The following is a 21,611-nucleotide window of genomic DNA, read 5'->3' on the forward strand; positions in this document are numbered from 1 at the left end:
ATGTGATCCAGGGTGAAGCTATGGACTATTTAGGTAGTTAAACAATCTCTTTGATTGTGACATTATTTTATTCTTATGAAATTTGTTGACATCTTCAGTAACAGTAGATTATATACACAACTTGGGATTTTCCCTACTTCTCAAGTATAGCTTACTTCAGTTTCATGTCCTAATGATAAAAATGCTAACAACCAACACAGACACAAATGATCCTCTTGAACCAAAATGGAAAGCACATCATCACTTTCTTAGAGGTCAAGAAAAGACCTCAGGTTTCATGTACTTATTTTTCCTTCTTGAGACATGATAGTGTTTGATGCCAAGACCTGTGGAATTTGGAGCATCTCTGGAGAGCATCCCATTTTAAAAACTTAATCAGTAAACACATGCGCTTCCTTGTGTCCAGGATAAACAGCAAACAGACAAATGTAGAGCCTGCACTCACCAAGCTTTCAGGCTAGCTGAAACTGCTAGATTGGTTGACAGGGTTCACCTAACTTGAGTAATTGGTATGGCAGGTCCTGGTTTTTGAACTAACCTCAGCCCTGGGGAAGCCCATTTGCATGCTTTTGAGGCAGGCAGAACTGAGTTCAAGTCCAACCTCCATCTCTAACTAGCTGTGTGTCCCTGAACCATGTTGTTGACTTCTCAAAGTCTAATATTCCTTAGGCCCTGGCAATGGCTCACACATATAATCTCAGACCTTTTGGAAGACCAAGGCAGGAGGATTGCTTGAGGCCAAGAGTTCAAGACCAAGCCTGGGCAACATAGTAAGACCCCATCTCTAAAAAAATAAAAATAAAAAATAAATTAGCCACGTGTGGTGGCATGTGCCCATAGTTCTAGCTATTCTAGAGGGTGAGAGGGGAGAATCACTTGAATCCAGGAGTTTAAGGCTGCAGCAAGCCATGATCATGCCATTACACTCCAGCCTACATAACAGAGAGAGACCCTGTATTAAAAATAATAATAATAATAATATCCATCTCAAGTAGTTATTGTAAAGATAAAATGAAAAAATACACGTCAGGCACTTAGCACAGAGCCTGATACAATATGTGTGCAAAAAGGGAAGAGTTCTTATTAGTAAATTACCCCAACCCGCTCATATTACAGTCAAAAAATTGAGGTCAGGGGTTCTATTGCATCTCTCAAATGACAAGCCTGTAACAACACTATGTCTTCTCCACAGATAGAAAGAACCATGGAATTTCTCCCCACTAACTACAGAACTGTCTTTACAACCACCATCTTTAACTTGGTTCTCTGTGGTCTCAAGAGTATTTTTCACACTTTACATTTCCTGTAGACATTATAAATCATATTTCCTCAATTATAACAGAAGCTCCTAAATCCCTCATGGCACCTAACCCAGTGCTGAGAAGACTGCAGGTACTTCATAAATATTTGTTAAATGAGTTATTGTAAATAAGTCAGTATCTGTAGACTGTGGGAACGAATATTAGTGAACATTCATGTAATTGCACAAAAGAGGAAGTATATTCTAGATGAAGAGATCTCACTTTATCAATAATATTTAGAGTTAGCATTTTGAGTATACTATACGAAACACCTCACATATGTTATTCCATTTATTTCCACAATACCCCTACAACGTGTGATCAGTTCCTACACAGATTTTACAGAAGAAGAAACCAAGTGTGTTGTAGTGCTAGGGTCTCAAACTTCATGTTTATACCCAGGTAAGCACAGGTGTCAAGTTCACTAGAGATACGGGAAGAAAACATTACTTTGTAAATTCATAGTAACACAAACAAATTATGAAGTAGAATGCAAAATTCACGAGAATTTTTAAGGAATAAAAAGTATTCCAAAGAATCTTTGTGCTTAAAGAGCCACTTCTCCAGCTCCTGGTCCCTGGCCCCCACCTTGGGATTTTAAGTATATTTTCTGCTGAGGGTTATTGTTTTGAGAAGCCTTAAGATTTTCTATGGTTCAGATAATATGAGCAAGCTTCCAATGTGTTTCAAAAGCTTGAAGGAGTTTATAAATCCTATTGAGAAAGTGGATTTCAGCTTACCAGATACTGTTTATACATACATAATATTAATTAAGTCTTGAATGCAGTGAAAACCTAAGCTGTACAGAATTGTCTTCCTCTACAGATTTCTGAAAGCATGGTGCTTCCAAAACATACTTATTATTCTATTGTAAATTACAGGATCAATGAAGCTTAAGATCTGATCTGTTTTTGTTTTTTGTTTGTGTGATTGATGTTTTTGAGGTGAAAACGTTCATCCCTTCAGCCAAAGAATATTGGCTTTAGATCTCAAGTTTTAAGGCTTTTTTCATAATGAAAGGCTTTGAAATGTTAATGAGACTATATGTAAAATGCATTTTAACACTTGCTGATCCAAAATATTTGTTTCCATGCACATTGGCATGAGGGTAAACTCAGAATTTATTGGTGATCTTGCACTTGCATTCCTATTTTAGGGCCCATTTATATCTATTTCTACAAAATATTTTGTTTGGTATGAATGCCCAAGTTCTACTTAATCAAAAAGAACAATGGCCCTTAATTGTTACCAGTCTCACAAATGATCCATGAAGAAAAGTCAGATCTGTTGGACTGTGTCATCACTGAGGGCCTAATGACCCCTTTACTAGCTGCTTTTCAAGTCTGGGCCTTCAGACTTTTTTTATTATTATTATTATTAATTTGATGAGACAGGGTCTTACTTTGTTGTCCAGGCAGGTCTTGAACTCCTGAGTCAAGCAGTCCTCCTGCCTCAGCCTCCGAAAGTGCTAAGATAACATGTGTGAGCCACTGCGCCTGGCACAGAATTAATTTTTTTAATTTTAGTTTGCAAGAAGAACGTACCTCATTTCATCTTCCTACTTGAATTGTTTTCTCATGCTGCAGATGTTAGTCCCATCCATATATTGAATTATAATGGCAAACAAATAACATAACCAATCAAAGGTGTGGATCCTAAACAGTCTTAAGTGACCCCTGTAGAAAAGGAACTTCCATCCTTCTTTAGATATTCCCTTTAAGTAATAGATTAATTCATTCATTGAATTCTTCACTCAGCAGGCATATTGCATACCCCTTGTATACCAAGCAGGCACTAGGTGCCATGGACACAAAGAACTACATAGTGCAGTTCACACTGTAGTCCCGAGAATGACTGGAGATGCTCGCAGGAAACAGATAGGTAACATTAATGTGCCAAATGGGGCAGGGGGAAACCATGGCACACTGGGCACCCGACTCCATCTAAAGAGGGCAGTGGCTTCTTGGCTTCAGCCACTTGTCACCATGTAGGAATGTTGACCAACTGTGACCAGAAATTCCAGTACTCTAAGAGATGCCAGAGAGCCAGCTTTCAAATGGAATCTTCTAATTTTTAAATGCGGGCAATTAATTTGCAAATGTAATGTGTGGACCAAACAAGACATATGTACTCTGGCTGAAAATGATAGTGAGCCACCTTTTTGTGACCTTTGGTCCCACTGGGTGTCCTGAGACATCATTCAGCAATATGTTGTCTACATTGAGATGAAACTTCCTTTCACTCTCATCATCCAGACAAGTTTTTCACTAGCTCCTCTGTATTCAGAAAGACTATTAGGCACAGATCTGTCTGCCCAGCCACATGGTATTGTAAATGGGGGCTAGGGGGAGCCCCAGTTAAAGAATCAAAGCATGATTAGCATAGTTTGGCAGACGATAAAGCTGTATCAGTTATAGACTAATTATTTTATTAACATCTCAACATTGATACCAGCATAAAAAGATGATGTCTTGGGGCCAGGCGATGGCTCACACCTGTAATCCCAACACTTTGGGAGGCTGAGGCAGGCAGATCACGAGGTCAGGAGATCGATACCATCATGGTTAACACAGTGAAACCCCATCTCTACTAAGTATACAAAAAATTAGCCAGGCATGGTGGCGGGCGCCTGTAGTCCCAGCTACTCGGGAGGCTGAGGCAGAAGAATGGTGTGAACCCGGGAGGCGGAGCTTGCAGTGAGCCGAGATCATGCCACGGCACTCCAGCCTGGACGAAAGAGCGAGACTCTGTCTCAAAACAAAAGAAGATAATGCCTTTCAGTCTGTCTAAAGAATGGTTTATGATTTGCAGGGAATCTTAACTCTTGATGGATTCTGTACTTCTTTTTGGGCTTTTGCAGTGACTATCTTTTGATATTTTGAGTAATAAGAACTCTTAAAATCAGAAATCATATTGTTTGGACCTACATGTGTGCTGTGAATCTGGTCTAATAAAGCAGTTGATCCTTGTTCAGCCAAGCATAGAATGTGAGTCCGACATGCATGTCATCTTAGATGAACACCTTTCTTCTTACACCTCAAAATGCTTGTCCCAAAGAAATGAAGGCAATTCATAGGAGTCGAATTAGAGAGCCACAGGTCTATCTATTGAAAGATCCAGCTTCATATTTAAATCTCATCCTGTGTGTCTGTATTGATTGCTACTGAGCGCTATAATCTTTTGGGAAACACGTGTATGCACACACAGACACAAACCAGATAGGCTACTACATCTATTTGAACCTTTAGTTCATCTGAAGATGTGTGAAAATGTTGGAGCCAGAGTACTCCCCAGTGTCTTCTCTACGTGTGCAGGTGCTAAAAAATTCACACGAATCTAGTTCTAGCTGGCCTCACTCACTCTTGAAATTTTTCCACTGGGGACACTTATAGAAAGACCTAAGACACTCTGGGGTAGAACTTCTGTTTCTTTGCTGAATGGAAACATATCTGCAGAGTATCAAAAGCAGAGACATTTTTGGCTCACAAAAAGCTAATAAAGTTAGATTTTTATGTCAGATTCCAGTAACACAGCTAGTCACCCTAAGTGAGTATGTGTTAAAGTTCAAGAGGGCTGCTGCTGTTAAAGTTGAATAGTGCAGCACATATAGAATGATTTCTGCTTAGTAGACTTCCTGTCTTGGTGGTATCAGTCAGAGAGGATTTTAATAAGTGTTGTTTTTCAGAGATCGTTGTTCGGAGTAACAAATTTCAAAAGTCTAAATTCCGTAAGTGAGGTCAGACACCAGTGGAGAAAATGTAGAGTGGGAGTGTACAGTGAATCAGAAGGGACTGTGTTTGGCTTGGGGATTGGTGAAGGAGGACAGGAGGAACTGGGTTGTTGGTAATAGCCACAGAGGGTGAACCCCCCTCCATGACCAACTCAGAAAACACAGTCGCAGTCCAACAAAGCAATCAGTCTGTGGAGTGAGAACTGATTCCAAGAAATTAGGTTATTTAATATGTTTCAATCTCTGGCCCTAATGTATGACTCCTCCTTATTTGGCAGTGGAAATCCTGACTGCTCGTCAGAAGAAAGCAGAAGAACTAAAGAGACTCACTGACCTTGCCAGTCAGATGGCAGAGATGCAGCTGGCCGAACTCAGGGCAGAAATTAAGGTCAGTTCTAAAATATCACAGCCTGAACCCTGAGCCAGAGAGCTGATCCCAATTATGTTTGTTTTGCATCCACAGAGTTCTGCTCTCTGAGGATCTAACATCTACACCCAGCTCTCTTCCACAGGGTGGAAATAGAGAACACAGAAGGGGGAAGACCCACATAATCACTGTGTTTAAGTGTAATGTGCTTTGAAGGAATGTGTTACTCCAAAGGAGAGGTACAAGCTATTTTGTCAGTCAGTAGAGACTGAACCAAATAAAGTAACTTGGCCATGAATTATAGCTGGGATGGGGGATATTATTTTCACACACTGTGATTTATATGTATGCATATAAACACATCCACAGGTATATACACACACACGAAGCATGAACGTAGTGTAATGGTGAAGATTAGAAAGCATGCGGTCTGTGGAGATTTCTTTCCTGTATTATTTTCTAGTTTCGTTGCATTTTTATTAAGAATACTACCCATAAATACGTATTTATTAGATTCCTTCATTGACAAGCAACAGAAACTGACCCTGGCTAACCTCAAGGACAAGTAGAATTTGACAGGATGTGAATATAGCTCAGCAAAGCAGAGCCCTGTCTGAAGGCTCAGCTCAACAGTTAGGTAGGAACTGGGGTGGCTCTGGTGAAATAAGCAGTAATCACTAGACACTCTCATGGGACCATCAGCCCTGTACCACCCCACTTGGCTCGGATCCCTAAGAGAGAGGCTCTGATTGGCCTCCACTTGGGTCATGTCCATCATTTGGCCCAGAGAGGGTGTGACATCTTGATCGCCAGACCCACCAGGACTATGGATCTTTGAAACTGCAAAAGGGTACAGTTACCAGAAGGGGAAATAGTTACCAGGAAGGCAAGTATAAGTATTTACAACAAAATAGGAAGAAATTTTAAAATTCCCCTTATCTACTTTTTCACCCAGTATACTACACACACACACACACACACACACACACACACACAAGCCTTCCAGCTTCTTACCCACTTCCAGGAAACTAGAGTGGTTGCAAGACACAGCTGCTGCTAGCTTTGAAAGTAAGATTGCAAATTGGGGCATAAAACTGCTTGGCAATGATAGACAGTGGCAAGTGACTTTTCAACTCCCTCCCTCCTGGTTGGGCATGAAAGCGGGCCCCATGGGGAAGAGGACCTCACCCGAGGGTGCTGAGGGCGTCAGTGGCCTTTCCCTCCTCACCTTCTCTGCTCTGGCCTTTGTGGCCTCCCACCCAGCCAGTTGCAGTGGCCTCCATACTAGTCTCTCTGCCTACACTGTCTCCCTGCCTACACTGTCTCCCTTCAGCCTCGTACTCCACTAAGACCAGACGTAAACTCCCAAAGCAGATGTGGTTTCCCCAGTATATCTCCTTCCCCTCAGAAAGAAATTCACAGCTGGAGTTCAATATATATTCCAACTTCCATCTCTCTCTACAAAAATCCCAGCTTGTTAGAACATCAAGTAAGAAATATAAAATTGCTAGCTTCCTGATCTATTGAAATCAACTCATCTTCCGAGTTTCATTTCTGCCTATCAAAACGCCACTCATCATAAAATAGTTAGTAGCACAGGCTTTGGAGTGAAACAGTCCAGCTGCAAAATTTTCTACTTCTGTGACCTTGGATAAGTTACACGTTCTCTTAGACTCGTAGAACCCCAATTCCCCCATCTGTAAAACAGAGGTAATAATAATACTGACTTCATAATACTGTGATCAGATGAAATGAGATTATCTGATAAGAATTTGACCAGTGCCTCGTAAGTGTTCAATGATTTTTTCAATGTTCCCTCTTACATAACTCTTTCCCCATTGCCCTCAGTAGGAAATAATTTCTTCCTCTTTTATATTCCTAAAGCACCAACCACATCCCACCTTGTATTGTAGTTAATGGTATCTGTTTTCCTTGCCATTGCTAAACTCCCTGGTAAACTCAAGAAGGGACTGAGTCGCAGTTATTTCTGTATTTCTCACCATGTCTTCTACACACAGATCTTAATTTTAAATGAATGGAAAAATAATCTCTTTCTCACTTCTTTTCACAGCACTTGAAATTCTGCCATTTAAAATAATATTTTCCAGACACTAAAGGCTTTGTGGACGTCCCGGTTCCCTGTTAAAATAGGAATGGGGGTCTAGGAAGGACGACATGTTTTCTCTTGATGGTTAATACCTTAGCAGGCACTTGGCCAAACTCAGAAGACCCTGCCAGAATGCAATTCAGAAAAGTACTAGGAGGGCGAGGGGTGCTAAAAGGTTAAATAGATGAGTCAGACACACATTCCATGTAGGCCCAAACAAGAGAAACACAGGCCCCTCACATATTCCCCAGGCAGGAAGATGCTCATTCCCTAGCCAGGTCAGCACTAAGACTGAGCGTGGAGCCTCCCAGCAACAGGGCTGGAAAGATCCCCACGAGGTCAGCACTGCAGTGGACACCGGAAGAGCAGAGTGAACGCATCCACGGGGGTGCCTCGGTCATTTCTGTAATCATGGGGTTCCTGCTTTTCATCTCTTTCCTCCAGCACTTTGTCAGCGAGCGTAAATATGACGAGGAGCTCGGGAAAGCTGCCCGGTTTTCCTGTGACATCGAACAGCTGAAGGCCCAAATCATGCTCTGCGGAGAAAGTGAGTTTTGCATATTTGCTAAATAATTCTGTGTGAGTAACCTTGGTGCTATTTGGAGTTGCTATTGGAAATGTCAGGTGTGCAGTCCCCCCAGGGGGCTAACGTGAGGTCTAAAGAGATTTAATGATCTAAGCTCATGACACAAGTCACCAGAAATGCCGAGATTTGAACCTAGAGTCTTCAAATGCCACTGCCCATCAGTAACTCCCCAGGATTTATTAAGTGGAACAGAACAGGTCAACTAGTTTATACCTTTTGCAAACTTTTATTAAGCACTGCCAGTTAAACTGCTTCTCTGATTTCAAACAGCCCTGGTTCTACAGAAGCTCGTTAGGCAGAGAGAGTGAGTCTTCCTAACATGTCTGGGAACAATCAGTTATTGTTGTGCAGGGCCCAGCTGTTATGCGAGCCCCTCAGCAGTGCCCTGAGCCTCCGCCCTTGGTTCTCTGTGCTGAGTGAGGCTGCAGATAATGAAAGACTTCACTCAGCCATTAGCTTTAGTCTTGTTCCCTATTAAGCCTTAATTAGAGCAGCTAATGTGCAACAAAACTGGCTGCTATATTTTCCCCCTACACCAGCCCACCCACAAGGGGAGGTGGGAATGAGCACTGAAGCAGCTTTAAGGACGGCCACAAGGAGGAAAGGACTAGTCAATGACGTGGAAACCCACAGCCTCGCAGTCAGCGGAAAAATTAAGATTTGGCTGCACTTCCTATTATGATAGAATTAACTATACTGTACTACACTGCATACATATATAGTAACACAATTTGCTTTTATCACTTCACAATCTATGGTAGACATTTTTTCATATCAATATATTTAACCAGTCATTTCTCTAAATATAATAGACGTCACCGGTCTTCTGGTTGCTGCATTTAGATTGCTTGCAGTTTTTCACCATTAAAATAACACTCTGATCACCTGAGGCCAGGAGTTTGAGGCCAGCCTAGCCAACATGGTAAAATCCCCATCTCTACTAAAAGTACAAAAATTAGCTGGGCGTGGTGGCAGCTACTTGGGAGGCTGAGGCAGGAGAATCACTTGAACCTGGACCCGGGAGGCAGAGATTGCAGTCAGTGGAGATCACACCACTGCACTCCAGCCTGGGCGACAGAGCGAGACTCCATCTCAAAAAATTAATTAATTAATTAATTAATTAACACTGCTGCGAGCATCCTTGTCCACACATCCTTGCCAATTTGATTTTCTGACTGCATTTTTAAAAATTATTGTTCCCCCCTGTACTCTTCCTTATGAAAGAATCTACCTATTTGCCATTCTCTATCCCCAGCTTTTGCCCCACCTCTAAAAAAGGGAACTGCCCACCCTCCTTTCCACTTCAGCCCTCAATGAGCAAGACAGTGATGCTGAGTGATGCCCTGTCACCGATCTCAGGGGCGATGGAGAGGTGCCCCTTCACCTCCTTTCCTCCTGAGCACTTCAAGTGCCATCTAGTGGGAGAAATGGTCCCTTACCAAATTCCAGGTGTCCATTCTGAAAGACAGACACCGTAATCATCCAAAGGCCCTTCCTTCTCAGCTTTGTTGAGAGCACATTGAGAACCCACAGGTACTGAACCGGAAATAGTGATCCCTGATCTGCAGACAATAATGACCCCATGAAACTGAATCTGGTGAGCATAGGAGCCACGGAAATCCCCTGGTCACATTTGGACAGCCCCAGCTTGCTGTCACACCTTCCCAATACACTGAAGGGACGGGGGATGTGTCCCTGGCCTTTCCATTTCTCCTGTATTGTGATTCCTACTGGTCCCGCCTAGTCCTCTAGCAGAACCCTGGGATTAAATCTGATCCAACAAAGAGAGCAGACAAAATTGCTTTCAAAAATTGGTGACAGTTTTAAGCATCAAAGAAAGGTCTAGCTGGCAGTCAGATTCTGGTGAACTGTGAGAGGGAAGTCAGGGCTTTATCCTTGAATTGATTCCCTCCAGTTCCGATTCAGTGTAATCACATAGAAATCATCCCAGCAGAAACCACCACTTTCAAAACCAGGGGGAGTGGTCATAATAAACGCTGAGCAGACCTGCCTGAGCCCTGAGCCCTGAGCTCTGACGGGTGTCCGCCTGATCAGCCTGCCTTGCCTGTAACCTTGGAAGTGGTGCACATCTGCAGTGAGGCTGCAGAAAACGGGGCTGATTAAAGGTGTGATAATGGAGCACTAATGAAATATACAAGATGCCTTAGGGGCTGGCGGGCCTGGCCCTGTGTTTGGGGGATATGCATGACCCAGAGTAACAGAATTCCTAACATCCAACATCACCCCATTCCCAAGCTCTCAGAACATCGTGGATCTGACAGGCCAGAGTGTCCGCATAGCTCCCAATCTTTCTGTGTCTGCAGTACCAGTTGGTCCAGGGAACTGATCAGGGAAGTGAGAACAGGTTTGGTAATGGGGACTCTACGAGGCAGAGTGCATTTGCAGACAGGGCCAGAGAGGGAACCTTGAGGTTTCATTATCTCTTTTCCCTTGGTGGTTCTTGACCTAAAGAATAATATTTAAGTTGGTCAGATATGTCTTATTTCCTACAAATGTCTCCCAACTTGGATGATTATGCTGTAATCACAGTTCAGTGATTCCCACAAAAGAAATTTGGTTGTTCTCTTAAGCACCAAGATGCCCTTTCAAATAACATCTTTCAAAAGAAAACTTTTTAATGTTTTTGTGGAGCTCCTGGCCAGTTTCTTCATCTTCTAGCGCTTCCTAATGGGTTACTGAGGCAGCAGTGTTGGAGGTGCAGCTCGTAACACTGAGCACTTTATTATTGCAGTTACACATCCAAAGAACAACTATTCCTCAAGAACTCCCTGCAGCTCCCTGCTGCCTCTGCTGAATGCGCACGCAGCAACCTCTGGGAAACAGAGTAACTTTTCCCGAAAATCATCCACTCACAATAAGCCCTCTGAAGGCAAAGCGGCAAACCCCAAAATGGTGAGCAGTCTCCCCAGCACCGCCGACCCCTCTCACCAGACCATGCCGGCCAACAAGCAGGTAAGCAGACACTGGTGCAGGGTGCCAGAGGAAAAAAAAAAAAAAAACCCTGTTTCCAGAGGAAGAAAACAGCAACTACTAGATTCTGGGCCTCCTGGGGTCACACTCAGGCTCCCGCCACCTGCCCTCACCCACTCCCCACCCAGCAGCACTGCCCAACTGGCCTCTTGGGAACTCCCCTGGTCGCTCTCATCCATGCCTCCCAGGTGCTTTCCCATGTGGAGGAAGTGGCCTGCATGCACTCTTGACCACGTGAGCAGAGTCCACCCAAGTGACACGGTTCTTCTCATGGCTAGGACTGCCACCATCCCTGGGGCCCCGAAACCAGCCCACACGTGGAAGGGACCCACAGAGACTCTGGAACAAGACTCGGAACCTACTAAACTACTAATGAGAGGAAATCTGGCATTTGTTTTTTAAGATATTTTAATCCCCATTTATGTTTAGCTGATCAATAAGAGGCTAAAGTTAGTGCAGTCTTCTCTTCTCTTGGGATTTCAGTAAGGAGAATACATTTCAAAATGGCATTCTTCATTCTTATCTATTATGACTTCTAAAGACACAAGTGTCCAAAGAACCATCTTCCTTCTCTCCTTCTGCTTCTCCACTATATCTTTCGGAGGTGATTTCCCCCTTATCCTTAGAGAATTAACAAAAAATTGGGATCTGCCGGATGCAATGGCTCACTCCTGTAATCCCAGCACTTTGGGAGGCCAAGGTGGGCAGATCACTTGAGGTCAGGAGTTTGAGACCAGCCTGGCCAACAGGTGAAACCCTGTCTCTACTAAAAACACAAAATTTAGCCAGGCATGGTGGCGGGTGCCTGTAATCCCAGTTACTCAGGAGGCTGAGGCAGGAGAATCGCTTGAACCCGGGAGGCGGAGGTTGCAGTGAGCCAAGATCGCACCACTGCCCTTCAGCCTGGGCAACAGAGTGAGACTCCATCTCAAAAAAAAATAAAAATAAAAATAAAGGATCTGATGATATAGAAGTTGGGCATGCTGTAAAGATACCTAAGATACCTTTTATCATCTCCAAGAAGAAGTCTTTCTTTTTTCTTTTTTTTTTTTTTTTGTAAGTCTTTTAAAATGCTGGTTTTCTAACAGGTGTCTTGTTGGGTTTTGCTGTCTCAGCCTTTGAGAATTCTTATTAATGATATTGACAGGTGTTTTCTCAGGCCCTGAAGTCTTCATGAGCTTTAAGATAGCACTTTGACAAGGAGCATGTTATAATCTCATTAGTTAAAGATCATAATCAAATCTGTTTTTACTTGTAGTCTAAATATATCTTCACAGTTTTTGTTCTTTTTTTTTCTTTTTTTTGGCACAATCTCGGCCCACTGCAGCCTCAACCTCCTGGGCTCAAACAATCCACCAGGCTCAGCCTGCAGGGTAGCTGGGACTACAGGCATGTGCCACCATGCCTGACTAAATTTTTTTGTATAATTTTTGTAGAGATAGGGTTTTGTCATGTTGCTGTCAAATTCCTGGGCTCAAGCGATCCACCTGCTTCAACCTCCCAAAGTGCTGAGATTACAGGCATGAGCCACCATGCCTGGCCTCTCTGTTCATTATTAAATACCATGCTAATAATTAAGTCTAAAATTTAGTCTAAGAGTTTCCCTTTTTCATAATTTCTTCAAAAACAAAGGAGGCCAGATTAAGTACTATCTATGTAGATACTTCTTCAGTTCTCTGGTTTAGCAATTTAGGTAATGGCTCATTTAAGTTGAAATCCACTCAAATATCTAAGTCAGAACACTGTAGACCCAGGCAAGAAGGGCCCTTGGACCGGGCCCTGTGTTTTCAAGTAACCTTCTAGACCCTCCCGCAGCCATGGCCCTCTCTATAGAGTAAGGAATCAGAGAGACCAAGGAGACAGGGCCACTGGAATCTACACTCTTTGTTCTGAAGCATGCTGCCAGTCAGTACTCGAGATCCTGGGTTACTCTTCCCAAGTGGGCCCAAGCCTGCTCACAGGATCTGCCTGGACCACTTTCCTGTATACATCATCTTGAAGATGAACAACACTGCCAATTTTCACACCCATCCGCCGGAAGGGTGGGAGTGGAGGCGATGCTTAGGTGTGCAGGCTGGAATGTCCACATTTGTGTGTGCAAGGCCCCCTTATAATGTGGGATGGAGCCAGAGATAGGAAAAGACTGTATTCAGACATATGGTGTGTGAACCCCAAAAATCTGAGACAGGTCTCAGATAACTTAGAAAGTTTATTTTGCCAAGGTTGAGGACATGCACCCGTGACATAGCCTCAGAAGGTCTGATGACATGTGCCCAAGGTGGTGGGGCACAGCTTGGTTTTGTACATTTTAGGGAGACATGAGACATCAATCCATTTGTGTAAGGTGAACATCAGTTCAGTCCGGAAAGGTGGGACTACTGGAGGCAAAGGCGGACAACTGCAAGCGAGGAGGGGGCTTCCAGGTCTTAGGTAGATAAAAGACAGATGGTTGTATTCTTTTGAGTTTCTGATTAGCCTCTCCAAATGAGACAGTCAGATATGCATTTATCTCAGTGAGCAGAGGGGTGACTTTGAATAGAATGGGAGCCAGGTTTGCCCTAAGCAGTTCCCAGCTTGACTTTTCCCTTCAGCTTAGTGATTTGAGGGCCCCAAGATTTATTTTCCTTTAACAGATGTATGGACCTACATTTGTACTCTTGCTCTAGGCTCTGAATTGTTGGGGGTTGGTCTGCCCTAAACCTATACCATCCAGTCACAGTGTACAAATGAAGAACCTTATATATTTGTAACTCATAAAATTTCATGTTTTCTTAAGAGGTTTGATTTTCAAAAAAGGTTTATGTTTATGTTACAACTTAAGAGTCCTGTCAGGAGATAGTATATAAAGCGGGAATAGCTCCACCATTTCCCAACTGTAGATAGACCTTGGGCAAGTCCCTGAAACTCCTTATCCTCATCTATAAAATGAAGCACATAATAGCAACTATCTTAAAGGGTGATTCTGATGTTAAATGAGGTAGTGCATGGTGAGAAACCCCATTCAGTGCATGGTAAGCACTAAATGAGTGTTGGCTATTACTGACCTTGAGGAGTTCAGAAATCTTTCCCTTGTACAGGAGCTTAATCCATTGCGTCCTCACTGCTCATCCATTTACGAACGTTCCTGGTCAGTGATGTGTTGAAGGAATGATTTTTTAATAGAGGCTTCAAATTTTCTTTGCTTATAACTGCAGAAAGTTTAGAAAAACAATGAATTACCTCTATGAAAATACACCTTATTTCTGCATGCCACCAAGACCTGCCAGATACACTTCACCCCTATATTTGTCCAAGATAATATTTCTGAACTATAAAGATATTTGTTTTGAAATAAATTAGAAAAGCTACTTTAGAGAAGAAAAGTTACAGAATTTTACTTTTTCTTCACTTACATAATTAGAATTCCTATGCATGGTTTTGAACAGGAAATTTTCCTTGACCCCTTCGTAGGCCTTGCAACAGGGGTGCCTCACTTTCTCAGCCTGAAGCTCTGAACCCCTCGGGGGAGGTAGAGCATGCAGGTGAGGAGGTGCAGGAGCTAGAGCAAGCACTTTTGGGCACCGGCAGGATCAAAACTCCATGCAGTCCCACAGCAGTGCCTAGGGTGGTACCCATGACCCCTGCAGCCCCAGAGGGCATGCGTTACAATGCTCTTTTAGCTTTGCAGTCCAAGGACGGCTTAAGTATTTAACAGCTCAATAGACCTTCTACTTTTTCATGAAGGCAGAGGGTCAATGTGACACTTCTCTGTATCCTGAGCTCTTGTCCAGCATCTATGAAAAATCAGGTCATATGAACAAATTGAAGGATAGTAAACGCAGGGGATTTTATTGCCATTGAAAGTGGCTCTCAGCAGGAGGGAGAGAGCTGGAAAATGGGGATGGAGTGGGAATATATTCTTCCCCTGAAGTACTGCCATCAAGCAGTCCCACTAAAGTCAAGCTGCTGCTCTCCGACTCAGACTGCAGTCTCCAACGTGCAGCTGCTTCTCCTCTTCTCTGCTCTGTGCCAGTGGAGCCTGGGATTTTTATGGGTACAGGATAGGGGGTGGGGTAGGCCAGGGGTGGTTTTGGAAAAGGCAATATTTGAGCAGGAAAACAGGAATGTAAAGTTCTCACTTTGGGCTTGAGAGTGGGTCTTGGTCAGGGACCCTGCCCTTCTTCTGTGTACAATTTCTGTGCCTCCTGTCCCTCTCAGTCTCTACAGAATGTCTCAGAAATCTCCATAGTAGAGGATCATCATTACTCTGCCCCTGGCTTCTGTTTTATTCTGCTATAGTTTAAGCATCTTTATGAATTTTATTTGACCCAGTTTTTGAATTGTCTGTCTTACACTTCTGTAACCTCTCTTTCAATATCATTTTCTTCCGGTTCCATTTACAAAACAGTCCACTATTCTTTTAGGATTAATAATTTTATCTGCCTGACCTCATCTTCATGTTTTCTGATTCTTCTGGTATAAAAAAAAAAAAAAAAAAAAAAAGCTTACCTGTGGCTTAGAGATTTGGTTTCCCTGATGTCTACTGGTGTCATCAGTGGCTTGCTGGCATCTGATACTTTATCTCTTTTCTTTTTTGGTAGAATGGATCTTCTAACCAAAGACGGAGATTTAATCCACAGTATCATAACAACAGGCTAAATGGGCCTGCCAAGTCACAGGGCAGTGGGAATGAAGCCGAGCCACTGGGAAAGGGCAACAGCCGCCACGAACACAGAAGACAGCCGCACAACGGCTTCCGGCCCAAAAACAAAGGTGGTGCCAAAAATCAAGAGGCTTCCTTGGGGATGAAGACCCCCGAGGCCCCGGCCCATTCTGAAAAGCCCCGGCGAAGGCAGCACGCTGCAGACACCTCGGAGGCCAGGCCCTTCCGGGGTAGTGTTGGTAGGGTTTCACAGTGCAATCTCTGCCCCACGAGAATAGAAGTTTCCACAGATGCAGCAGTTCTCTCAGTCCCGGCTGTGACGTTGGTGGCCTGAGCTAGGAGGAAAAAGAGCAGTTTTCACTCAGTTTTGGTTCCCTGCCCGAGGTGCTGACCCAATTCGCTGCCAAAAGAGTGTCAATCAGAATATACAAATCCCGTATGGTTGTGTCATCCTCTCTTAATCATTTTTACTAATTCTAATAATCAGCTCTAGCTTGCTTCATAATTTTCATGGCTTTGCTTGATCTGTTGATGCTTTCTCTCATCAAGACTTTGCAGCATTTTAGCCAGGCAGTATTTACTCATTATTAGGAAAATCAAGATGTGGCTGAAGATCAGAGGCTCAGTTAGCAACCTATGTTGTAGCAGTGATGTCAGTCCATTGATTGTCTTTAGAGAGTTAATGTTACAAAAAAGAATTCTTAATAATCAGACAAACATGATCTGCTGAGGACACATGCGCTTTTGTAGAATTTAACATCTGGTGTTTTTCTGAAAAAATATATATACATATATTGCTTTATTTGAAACAAATTAAAATATGCTGCATTTGACACCGGGCTAGTTTCTTTTATTGATACCCACCTAGTTATTGAATGTACTGTTTAGTGCTTTCAAAAAAAACTTTAGAGACTAGAGGTTGTGGTGCAAAGCTCTGTACAATAAATACTGTTTCTGTTGAGACAAGTACTCTTTCAGGAAAAAAAAAACATATATATCTATATATATCTATATATATGCCCTTTCAATTAGATTACACAAATAGATGGATATGCACCCTGATCATCTTAGACACACCATGTGGCAGTTGGGCAGTTGGAAACATTGGTTGCAAGTACTATAAACCTCAGCTGAGCCTAGCTTCAACAATAAGAATTTATTGGTTCAGTGAGTGAGAAGTCCAGTTGGTCCAATTTGATCAGGATTTCAGCTCCCATCTCTTTTTTTTTTTTCTTTTTTCTTTTTCTTTTTTTGAGACAGTCTTGCTTTGTCACCCAGGTGAAGTGCAATGGCATGATCTCGGCTCACTGCAACCTCCACCTCCTGGGTTCAAGCCATTCTCCTGCCCGGCCTTCTGAGTAGCTGGGATTACAGGCGTGTGCCACCACGCCCTGCTAATTTTTATATTATTAGTACAGACAGGATTTCACCATGTTGTCCAAGCTGGTCTCAAACCCCTGACCTCAGGTGATCCACCTGCTTTGGCCTCCCAAACTGCCGGGATTACAGGCATGAGCCACCGTACCCGGCCAGCTCCCATCTCTTAATTATCTTAGCTCTCCTTTCCTCCTTGGGTTGACATTGCATTCAGAATTGTGGCAAAGGGCCGCCATGCTCTTAAGACTCAAGTCTATTCTCTACACTGTCCAGAGGAGAGAAGTTATCCTAGTAGCTTCTACACGGAGCAAGTGTCTTTCTCAGAAATCCCAGCAAAGGTCTTGCATACCATTGCTGGTAGGACTGTCTCTTAAACCAATCATGAAAGGGGGGAGAGAAGTGAATGGGATGAACTAATTTGCATAGACTAATTAGAGCCCACCCCTGGAGCCGGGGTGTGGCCATCTTCGCAGAGTTCCTGAGCTAGATGGAGAAGGGGTACTTCTCAGAAAGGGAAAATGGATACCCAATGGCCCAAACCCCAAATAGCCCCAGTTCCCCTAACTTTGACTACAGGGCAGTCCAGTTTGGGTGCCGCTTCCATTGCACTCACATGTCCTACATATCTGTGGACTACTCACAAGTGCAAATGCTTTTTCGCAGCTCAACATTAACATTTTTTCTGGCAACCCAGGTTCACTGGTTCTCTTCCACAGAGCGGCCCTGAGCAGCTGAGCCTGCAAGCCACGCAAGCATCTGTTTCTTCTTTTGCCAAGTACAGGAGGATGTTTGCTCTCTCTGTAGAGAGCTTTCTGAGGTCTCTGGGTGTACCCAGAGATTTAATAGGAATTCTAAATGTTAAGTCACATTCCAGGAAGGAAGGAAGAGTTGTTCGTTCAAATAAGAAAGATAAATGTTCGGCACTGTAGGCCCTGTTTACCCCATCTGAGGCCCTGAATTTATATATTACAAGACGGAAGGATTTTGCACAGTTTTTTATGTAGCAAGATTTTGCTCACCACTGAAAAATGTCAGTGTAAATGTGACCGCTTTAAAGATGAGTCAAGTAATTCTTGGAACAGGGAAAAAAATGAATTTGCCAGGTCAGGAGTTCACCTGCCTTTGTCAGAGTTGAACCCAACCACTCTTGACCTCGACTCACTCCCTTAGGGTTAAGAAAGCCCAAACACATTCCTGAGCACAGAGCAAACACTCCCATGTCACTGAAAAGAAACAAAAGAATGCTAAAAAGTGCTCAGACCTGATTACATTTTTTCCAATATTTTTTCCTTTTTTTTTTTTTTTTTTTTTTTGAGACAGGGTCTTGCTCTATCACCTAGGCTGGAGTGCATGATCATGGCTCACTATAGCCTTGAACTCCTGGGCTCAAGCCACCCTCAGCCTCCCAAGTTGCGGGGACTACAGGTGTGCACCACAACGTCCCAGCTAATTTTTTAAATTTTTAGTAGAAACGAGGTCTCACTATGGTGCCCAGACTGGTCTCGAACTCCGGAGCTCAAGTGATCTTCCTGCTTTGGCCTCCCAAAGTGTTAGAATTACAGGCATGAGCCACCTCGCCTGGCTGGTTTTTACCTTTCTTATAGACCCTGGGCATGTAAGCATTTATTAGTTTGCATTTTTGAAACAGTGATTTCAATATTTTAGTGCCAATGTCAGGCCGCTTAAACACTATATTACATATCTTCATCTGTCTGGTGGAACTATTGGTGTGATCCTAGAGAACTGAGTTCTATTCCGCCATTCATTTAAAGTGTTTTAAACTCTAATCTCTCTACTTAATGCACAGTAGTCAGAACAGATTATTCTCTTAAACATTTGCCTAGTAGAGGTTAAAATAGTTTAATCCTTATGAAGATCGAATAACTTCAAACTCACATTGTGGCACTTAGATCTCCCACCAAGACTTCATCCGTGAAATCCACACCTCTCTGTTGGGTTCCCAATTACATTCCAAATTTACATTTCTTTTGAGAATCTCTGCATACTCCAGCTCTGTCCTGTTGATCCTATTCTAGAAGTGCTTAATGCAGCAAGACACAGAAAGTTAAACGCAAATTGCTGCAAAATTCACCCTCAGTGGAGGACTAGAAACACAACATGTCCAATTTAAAGCTCAGTTCGCAAGCAGTTCAATTCTGCTGGCATCAGAAAAGGAGATTCTAATTAAACATTCTTAGGGAAGGACATCAAATGAGGTTAATGGGAAACGTTACCAGATTAAAAGCATTTTTTTGACAAAGTAACAGATTTGGAAATTCTGACTCTCTGAAAGCCTTGATTTGAACCTGAAACTTGATTTCACCATGAGAAGTGGGGATCAAGGGCCTGCGCAGTTCTCTTCCTAAACCAATTCGGTGCTCCCCACCCGCACGCAGGCACAGGTCCGCAACCAGATAGGGAGACGCCTGAATTTCAGGCTACCTTTGACAAAGCTTTCTTCCTCCCTCCCTCTGCACGCTGCATCCCACGCTGCCTGCTTAAAGCGCCCTCATGTGTCTACAGATGGTAAAACGTTTATTTCTCAACAGACATTCCAGTGATAGCATCCAATGACCTATGTAACGGCACCCTTTTTTGCTGTACTTGTTTTTTGAGACGGAGTCTCGCTCTGTCGCCTGGGCTGGAGTGCAGTGGCGCGGTCTCGGCTCACTGCAAGCTCCGCCTCCCGGGTTCACGCCATTCTCCTGCCTCAGCCTCCCGAGTAGCTGGGACTACAGGCACCCGCCACCACACCTGGCTAATTTTTTGTATTTTTAGTAGATACAGGGTTTCACCGTGTTAGCCAGGATGGTTTTGATCTCCTGACCTCGTGATCCACCCCCCTCGGCCTCCCAAAGTGCTGGGATTACAGGGGTGAGCCACTGCGCCCGGCCCCAGTCACTTGTTCTTAAGTTTCTTAAGCAAACTGTAAAATAGCAAAAGACCAAAAAAAAAAGGAAAAAAAGCAGTTCACCTAATACATTGTTCCAGCATTTCCTTGAAAGTACTGAGCCATCTCAATTGCTCTGATTTTGGGAGAAAATTATGAAGAGTTGCAAAGTCCCAGTGATTCTCTTGTTACTTAGCTAAGAATTTGAAATGTAATTTAAATACTATTCTTTACAATCCATTATGAGGATTTAAAAAATCTTTTTGCTTCTTTAATAAATTCTAACAAAGTTTTGTGTTTATTCTTAGTTTCAAAGAACCAGGTCCCCGGTCCTGGGAGGCTGCTCAGCTGGCCAAGTCAGTGTTTAATCTCATTATAGCAGCCCTGCAGGCAAAGGCACTCTGGTCTGAATCTAGTCTATCTGAGAAATACACAATGCTGCTCTCATCATTCAAGGTTCTTACACATTAATGATTAATTATCAGAAGTCCCTTTGTCTGAGAACTCTGTTTTTTCCCACAGCTCAGAGGAGCTTCTGGGGCTGCCACTAAGTTCCAGTTTCATAGGAAGAATTGCCACAAACAACTTTTGCAGAATAATGAGTATATTCTAAAGCAAATTTGTCTGAGAAATTATGTAGACTTCTGGCAAAAAAAAAAAAAAAAAATAGTTCAGAAGCATGACTGTGACAATGGCCAAAGAACTTCTACAGAAAATAGCAGTGTAAAAAGTGCTCCCTGTCAAAAAAAAAAAAAAGTATCCTTTTTTTTTTCTTTTGTGTGTGTGTGTGTGTGTGAGATAGGATTTTATTCTGTAACCCAGGCTGGAGTGCAGTGGTGCAATTACAGCTCACTGCAGCCTCCACCTCCTGGGCTCAAGCGATTCTCCAGCCTCAGCCTCCCAAGTAGCTGGGACTAGAGATGCATACCACCGCACCTGACTAATTTTTGTATTTTCAGTACAGATGGGGTTTCGCCATGGTGTCCAGGCTGGTCTTGAACTCCTGAGCTCAGGCAGTCTGCCCACCTTGGCCTCCCAAAGTGCTGGGATTACAGGCTTGAACCACCACGCCCAGCTATCCTGTTTTTAACTTCAGATACTTAGATTTCAATTTGATTTAATTGTTCCTAGTCCTTTGAAAGAACCCACTTTCTGTAAATTACCATGATTGTGTAACAAGTCAGCCAATAACATCATTACTCCTCTGCCAACACCTGACGTATAGTAGGCACTTGATGAACACTGATTGAAAGAGAAGATATGAATAGGTGACCAACTCCAATATCTCCAGAAGATTCTGGAGTCTAAATGACTTGTACAAAGTAACCCAGTAAAACAATCCTAGAGAAAATAGGAGGAGAGAGCATAGCAGCTGAAGTAACCCACCCTCAAAGCCACCTGTCTGGATTCAAGCGCTAGCTCCACCACCTCCTGTCTGTGTAAACCAGGGTACATTTCTCAACATTTCCTTACCTTGGTTTTCTCCATGGGTGAATGGGGCAGGTAACTGGAGCTACTTCACAGAGTTGTTACGAGGATTGAATAGTTAATATTTGCAAAGCATTTGGAATAATGCCTGGCACTTTATATAGATTCCAGGCAGGAGACAGTAACCACAGA

The 21,611-nt window shown here is 43.1% G+C and overlaps 1 protein-coding gene across 25 annotated transcripts in view; it reads left to right on the top strand.

Moving 5' to 3' along the window:
• The window catches only part of SPATS2L (spermatogenesis associated serine rich 2 like), a 172,908-nt gene extending 156,351 nt beyond the window's left edge, over positions 1-16,557 (top strand). For all 25 annotated transcript variants that reach the window (XM_055379355.2, XM_055379354.2, XM_063695079.1 and 22 more), the window contains 4 exons: positions 5,310-5,419; positions 7,950-8,052; positions 10,844-11,064; positions 15,663-16,557. In XM_055379355.2, coding sequence (XP_055235330.1) covers positions 5,310-5,419; positions 7,950-8,052; positions 10,844-11,064; positions 15,663-16,058 — 830 coding nt within the window. In that variant the 3' untranslated portion in view covers positions 16,059-16,557. The remainder of the gene's footprint in view (positions 1-5,309; positions 5,420-7,949; positions 8,053-10,843; positions 11,065-15,662) is intronic.
• Positions 16,558-21,611: the final 5,054 nt, after the last annotated feature.

This window comes from Gorilla gorilla, chromosome 11 (genome assembly GCF_029281585.2).
Source record: "Gorilla gorilla gorilla isolate KB3781 chromosome 11, NHGRI_mGorGor1-v2.1_pri, whole genome shotgun sequence".
Lineage (NCBI taxonomy): Eukaryota > Metazoa > Chordata > Mammalia > Primates > Hominidae > Gorilla > Gorilla gorilla.